General features: G+C 39.0%; 1 protein-coding gene across 2 annotated transcripts in view; it reads right to left on the bottom strand.

The window, feature by feature from the left end:
* Positions 1-6729, bottom strand: part of DCLK2 (doublecortin like kinase 2) — a 170822-nt gene that overhangs the window by 144547 nt on the left and 19546 nt on the right. For both annotated transcript variants that reach the window (XM_003790212.3, XM_012805407.2), the window contains exon 2: positions 767-1101. In XM_003790212.3, coding sequence (XP_003790260.1) covers positions 767-1101 — 335 coding nt within the window. The remainder of the gene's footprint in view (positions 1-766; positions 1102-6729) is intronic.

The raw sequence follows: 6729 nt of genomic DNA, 5'->3' as shown, positions 1-6729 counted from the left end.
AGAAAAAATAAAATGGAATGAACAAACAAATTTAATGTTGGAAACTACAATTTTTAATACAACGTAAAGATAAACAATTTAACTTTATAGAAACGGGGGGAAACACATTTCAGAAGCCACATGTTTCTTGTTAGAAATTAGGATAATCTATGGCAAACTTCGTATTTACATAACTGCTTTTCATGTGTTCTTGCAATATGCCATTAGATTCCCTGATGTATTGTTACCATAATTTGACTTGCATTTTCCTAGGGGATGAGTGTTCATTTTTCAGAAATGCTGATCAATTACTTCATTGTTCCCTATAACATTTATATGGATGTTCCTATAAAAGTACTCTTTTGAAATGCATTTTCCATCCTACACATAAGTAGGCCTTTTAAAAATGTTAAAATAACTTTAATTTTGACTCCTATTCTACCCGACCCCAAAATGGCTTTACTAATCAACAGTTATTCTTATTCTTCAATCGACAACAACCCACTGAATGCAAGATGCCTTCTCAACTTATACTTTCCCCTCAGAAATTTGCATTTTCACTTCCAATAATCAAAAGAAGTATATGATAAGACTTCTCTATCACTTGTGCAATACTTGCAAAAATGTAAGCCACTTTCATTTTTCACAATAAAAGCTAATACACACTTTTCGAGTAGGACTGCAAGAATTACTTCCAGCAGACTACTAAATTTCTATTGTTGAATATATAATTGCCCTGAGACAGGACATGAAAAGTCGCTGAGACTAAGGAACAGAAGCACCTCACCTGCTTTCCGTCCAGGGTGCAGAGCCTCTTGACTACGCCTGAGTCTAATTTAATGGCTTCGGTGATGTCTGTTAAGACCTGTTCAAAGGAGTGAGCAGTCTTTTTATTCAGAAGGATCCGCACAGCTTTTCTAGGCTTCACTCCACTTCGAATCACAGTCACTAATTTAGGTTTGATGAAATCTTTACTTTCTTTTACTTCACTTTTCACAGAAGAGGCAGCAGCCAGGGCTCGGGTTGTCCCGCCCTTGATGTTCACAGACCAGTTCGGATTAACATTTTTGGTGTAATCAACTTTACGATACGGTTCATTGGATGCGCACACGTAACTCTCACCTAGAAAAGAAAAAAGTCGATTTCATTAGCATGATTATCCCCATCCCAGAAGCATCTCTTCTGAAGGACAGATGCTGGAGACACGTTAATTAAGTAAACTAACCTTCACAGGTTCACTCAAGGGGGATGTACACCCCATTCCTTTGGACTTCTCCCAGCTCTCTCTTTCTTTTAAATAGCATCTAGGTTGGTTTTGAAATAACATATTATAGTGTGAAAAGTGCTGGACCCAGAAATTAGAGTGCTGAGTTTTATTTTGGCCCAATGAGTCACCTCGGATACTTCGTTTCTCCACACTTTGATCCCCAGTTATCATTAGCTATAGAGCTAGGGTCATCAAACTTTTTAAACAGGGGGCCAGTTCACAGTCCTTCAGACCGTTGAAGGGCCGGACTGCGGGCCCCAGGACGAGTCAGCTGCTAAGAAGGACAGGCAGCAGTGGCAAAAACACCCAGCAGGCTGGATAAATGTCTCAGGCAGGCCGCATGTGGCCCATGGGCTGTAGTTTAAAGACACCTGCTATAAAGTGGCTGAGCCAGTTGAATTCTGAAGTACTTCCTACTTCCCAAAGCCTGCCTATTAACTAATTTAGCAAAAGAAAGAAAAAAAAGAGAGAAAGAAAAACCATCTCATTTTGATAAAATAATGAATCAAATATGTTTAAAGAAACAAAGAATATACAAATATATATAATATATAAAGAAACAAAAAATATTTTCTTTCTCCCAATTATAGATTTCAGTCCTAATCAAAGAATAATCAGTACATCTTTAAATAGGTGACTAAATTATATTCGGTTATAGGACCATTTATTAATTAATAAAGCACAAAAGCGAGTTTTGTCAGCTCAAAGAAACACATTTCAGCATTTTTCTTTTTCATTTTCTTAACTTAGGAAAATGCCTTCCTTGAGGCATTTTTTAAAATTAAAGAATATAAATTTAAAACAAGTTCAAATAAACAAGCTTCTCTAAATTTACTTAAATAGGAGAGAATATTAAGTAGTTAAGATGATGTGTTTGTTACTCATAAAGCCTTCTGCTTAATTCTTATTAAGTACAAGTTATCAAACTATATATTAAGCTATATTATTTGAAAATTAGCTTATTAATTCAATGTTTGCTATTTTAAGTTCCAAATTTTCAAAGTCATGTTGGGATATCATAATTTTTCTTTTAGGAAACTCAGAAACCATCCAGTTTTATTCTTCACTTCTTTTTGTTGTTTTTTTTTTTTTTAGTAAGTCATTCGTACATAGATTATAAATACATTTATGCCATTATAGGATTCAATGTGTTGATTATTTGTACAAATTAGAATGCTTACATCCTACTAAGCAACATAGCCTTCACCAACTCTTCACTTCTTGATGTACTCAGAAGATTTTGTCTAGGATATCCTATAACTCAAAAATAATCTTCTCACAAATTCAGCATAACAAACTCAGTATATTATATGAGCCATCAATGTTAAGAATGCCTAAAATAAAAATAACCAAAATAGAGAAAGGGAATTCCTAAAGAAAAACTATTAATATCAACATCATATTTAACTATTATCAGATGTTCTTGAAATTCTGATTAATGGAGAACTTTAGAGACTCCCAAAGGCACATGAATAATCTGAGACATAAAAGGAGGATTTAAAAGAAAAGCAATGCCTCCTATTTAAAGGTATAATTAGGGCACTGTCCAAGATAATAGGGAGCCGACCACAGGCTTTAACATTTCTTCTACACCAGTAATCTGAAATCTAGCCCAGCCACGACCATTTAGTTAGAGATTTTTTATCTTTATAGATTGATCTGAATCATTTTTCATAGTATGATCTTCTGGGAAAATGGCACACAATTTCAAAAGTAACTTTCAATTTAATAAAATAGAATTATACATCATATGTATGTTTTAATGGGGGAAAATATACAATTATCATTTCACTTTAATTTCTTAGAGAAAGCAGCTCTCACACTGAAAAGCTCTTATTTCTACCTATGATAAAAATTTGGAGGAGGATAGGTCAGTCAGTTAGGGAAAGCCTTTTCCAATGTAAAGAGGAAGCACAATGGCAAAAAGAAAAGAAATGTTAATATATCAGATGTTTTCAATCAATCCGGTACCTGAAACAGTGACCTATCAACTAGGAGAGCTCCTTTTAAGATCTGTTTGCATTCTGTTTCCTTACATGAGTTCAGAATGGAAACAGGTAAAGGAATTCTGTTCCTTAATTTGCTTATGTGTAATTACAGGTAAATTTTAATTCCCTCCCTCTCTCCTTTCCTCCCTTCATAACATTTCCATTAAAAACATGAAGACCAGTTCTACAAGAAGTTTGTAACATTTTGAACCAGGTTGGCAAACGCCTACAAGACAGAGCTTCTTCACCCCTCTGTACACACATGGCAGACACAAATAATAGTTCCATCCCTCACCCATGCACCCACGACTCCTCCTTACAATACGCACTGAATGCCTACTATGTGCCAGCTCTCATGCTAACAGTAGATGTGGACTGAAACTCACTTTGGTAACCTCGGCACTCAATGTTTTTGCCTACAGGGTCAGGACGTGGTTTAGGAGTCAGTTCTGTGTTTCTACGTATATTAGTCCCTGAATACCCTGATGACAACAGCCACCAAGATTTACCTGAGCTAGCTCCCTTTGTTCTGTCCCCTCCCCAGATCAAACAGTCTTTAATCCCAACTTCACCTCTTATGCAGATTTGCCTACAGGAAAGAATATGTTGAGGAAAGAACTTAAGATGCTGGTTCCCTATGCAGATATAGCTCTTGATGTGAATCAATCAATCAATAATCATTCTCTGTTAGAACTGGCCACCTGAAGATTGATTAGAAACCATCAGCCCCCCGCCCCAGGTTCTTATCACTGTAGGGGGGGGGTTCCTTTTTTAAGGTTTGTCACTCCTCTGCCAACTTGTGCCTCTTCCCCTCTTCTCCATCACTACTTTAACTACAAACCTATGAATCATCCTTCACTCTTCTGGCTTCCCTACCTACTACATTCTGGCATCAAGTCTGTCTACTCTATCTTCTAAATAGTTCTAAAAATTCGCCTCCTCTCTGCCTTCCCCACCGCCCACATCCCACCTGGATAAAGGAAAGAATCTGCTGTTTTGTTATTCTCCAGATATATAATGAGTTTTCCAAACAGCAATACATTTTATGCTGCTGACATGCAAAAGAAAGAAAGAAAGTACATCCCAAAGTAATGAGTCTTAATATGCTGATAAAGCATATTAAGCTTCATAAAACAACTGTTTTTCCATGTTAAAACTGCAATCACCAAAACAAGAATGAGATCAATTGAATTATCAGAGTTAAAGTAGGATAGAAGTGTACATCATGCATAATTTTTATACATAAACATAAGAAAAATCAAGCACTCTCTGAAGTCTTACACAGCTAGATCTCAATGTTATTATAAGCTGGTCTGATACTCAGAGTTGGGATGTTTTATTCCCCTGGTAGACGTAATCTCACAGATTATACCCAAGGAAGTCACTCTGAGACTTTGTTATAATAATACGACAAACTGATGCAAAAGCAAGATCACTGTGCAACCCTGATTCCAAAATCCTCCTCATGACTAAATGAGTGACTGCCACTCCTTTAGCATTACATCTTCCCCCTCCATGTTGTTTGTCCTCCTATAAAATTTATAGAGATGCCCAGTCATAATAGACCTGCCCTAACTTTTTTTTTTTGGCCAGGGCTGGGTTTGAACCTGCCACCTCCAGCATATGGGGCTGGCGCCCGCCAACCCATCCTAACTTTTGACAGCACCCAGTACAGAGTGAGCCTCTGCTTCCTTAGATCCTCCCGAAAATCTCCCCACCAAAGCCACATCCGAGACAGGTTCTAACACCCTCTCAGACACCCCATGGTATCCTAGAACACGTGTCCTTCCTCACAGCAAGGAGCAAAAATCCCAACTTGTTTGACTATCCGTATGTTCCTGGTGGCCCCCAACTGAGGGGAGTCGAGATGAACATACACATGTTCATTCTACCTCCCCTGCCTTCTCTCTTTCTAGTTCTTTGACCATAAGATCAAATGGGAGAAATCATTTCCCCAAATAGGATCACATGAATACCATCTACAAAGAGGGTTTTGCTTTCTATAGAGAAAGAAGATGAAAAGAAACAATATGGTAGTTATATGAGTTCATGTAATTTAACTGTTTTTAGGCACGGTACGGAATAGAAAGTCTTCCCATATCCTTTAAGACACCTTCCAGGGATATGGCTGTAGCCTCTCACCACTGACCCCTGTTCAGAGACACTTTCCATCACTTCTCATTAGCAGACTCACAAACTGACCACAGGTAGGTAATTCAACCAGGTTATCTGTTCAGGAGGCTATTAACTTTCATCTTTAGTCAACCAAATGAGCTGCCTCCTATTTAAGAGGCCATTAAAAGCTAGGAACTCCAAATTTCTTGCTCTGAAAAAGTTACCCTCATCAATTTATTTCCATCTGTGTCAATTTATCCTACCTCCTCCCGCTCTCAGTATTACTGCCCTCCTGCTATGTCCCTCTGCCAGGACTTGCATCCTAACCTCACGAAGCCATCCCAGGGCCACTCTTTTTCTCTCCTCTGTGTTACCAGACAGCGCTCTCTACAGGATCACGCGCCACCTGCACTCTGAGGACTCACACAGAATGTCTCCGGCCTAGACCTTCTCTTGAGTTCTGACCACTTACAGAACACCCTGACGTCCAACTCTCCTCTTCCTGAATTCCACATTTTAGTGAATGAACTCACCACCTGTACAGTTACCTAAGCAAAAGCCAGTACACCTGCTTCTCTGCCCCCTTTCCCCACATTCAACAGAATTGGCAAAACAAAAACAGACAAACAAAACATGACAACTTGATTTTGATCTAAACACCTCTGGAACCAACTTCTACTCTGCCTTCTCTCATCTCTTCCCTGAATTAGAGTATTCAAGCTCCCTATATCTGGACTTCACCCCCTCACCCTCCACGTAGCTGTCTCAGCAAGTTTTTTAAAAATGCAGATTTGGGGCTGCACCTGTGCTCAGTGGGTAGGGCGCTGGCCACATACACCCAGGCTGAAGGGTTCGAATCCGGCCTGGGCCAGCTAAATGACAATGACAACTATAACAAAAAATAGCTGGGCGTTGTGGCGGGCGCCTGTAGTCCCAGTTACTCAAGAGGTTGAGACAAGAGAACCACTTAAGTCCAAAAGTTGTGGGTTGCTGTGAGCTGTGACGCTATGGCACTTTACTGAGGGCAACGTAGTGAGACTCTGTCTCAAAAGAAAAAAAAAATGCAGATTTGATGTTTTTGCCTCTTCACTGCCTTTAAAGTAAAAGCCAGTCTCCTCACATATCACCCTTCCAGCTCCCACCACTTTCCCACAGGTTCCTAAGTTAGTGTCTTATCAGTGTATTTGCAGTCCCCTTCCAAACTCATCATACCCACTTATTCTCATTCCTTCTTAAATGCCTGAAATAACCTTCCTCCTCCCTTGCCTCATTTTCAGTGACCCATCAAAATTAAGGGCCCTGGTAAGGAGGTAAACAACAGGAACTCTCCCACACTGAAAAGATCTTACTTGAGTTCAGTCACTTAAGAAAAGCAGGTTG

The sequence above is a fragment of the Otolemur garnettii genome, unplaced genomic scaffold, assembly GCF_000181295.1.
Source record: "Otolemur garnettii isolate 467f Iridium unplaced genomic scaffold, OtoGar3 scaffold00041, whole genome shotgun sequence".
Classification (NCBI taxonomy): Eukaryota; Metazoa; Chordata; class Mammalia; order Primates; family Galagidae; genus Otolemur; species Otolemur garnettii.
Note: the sequence above shows the minus strand (reverse complement) of the source record. Positions and strands in the feature narration are given on the sequence as shown.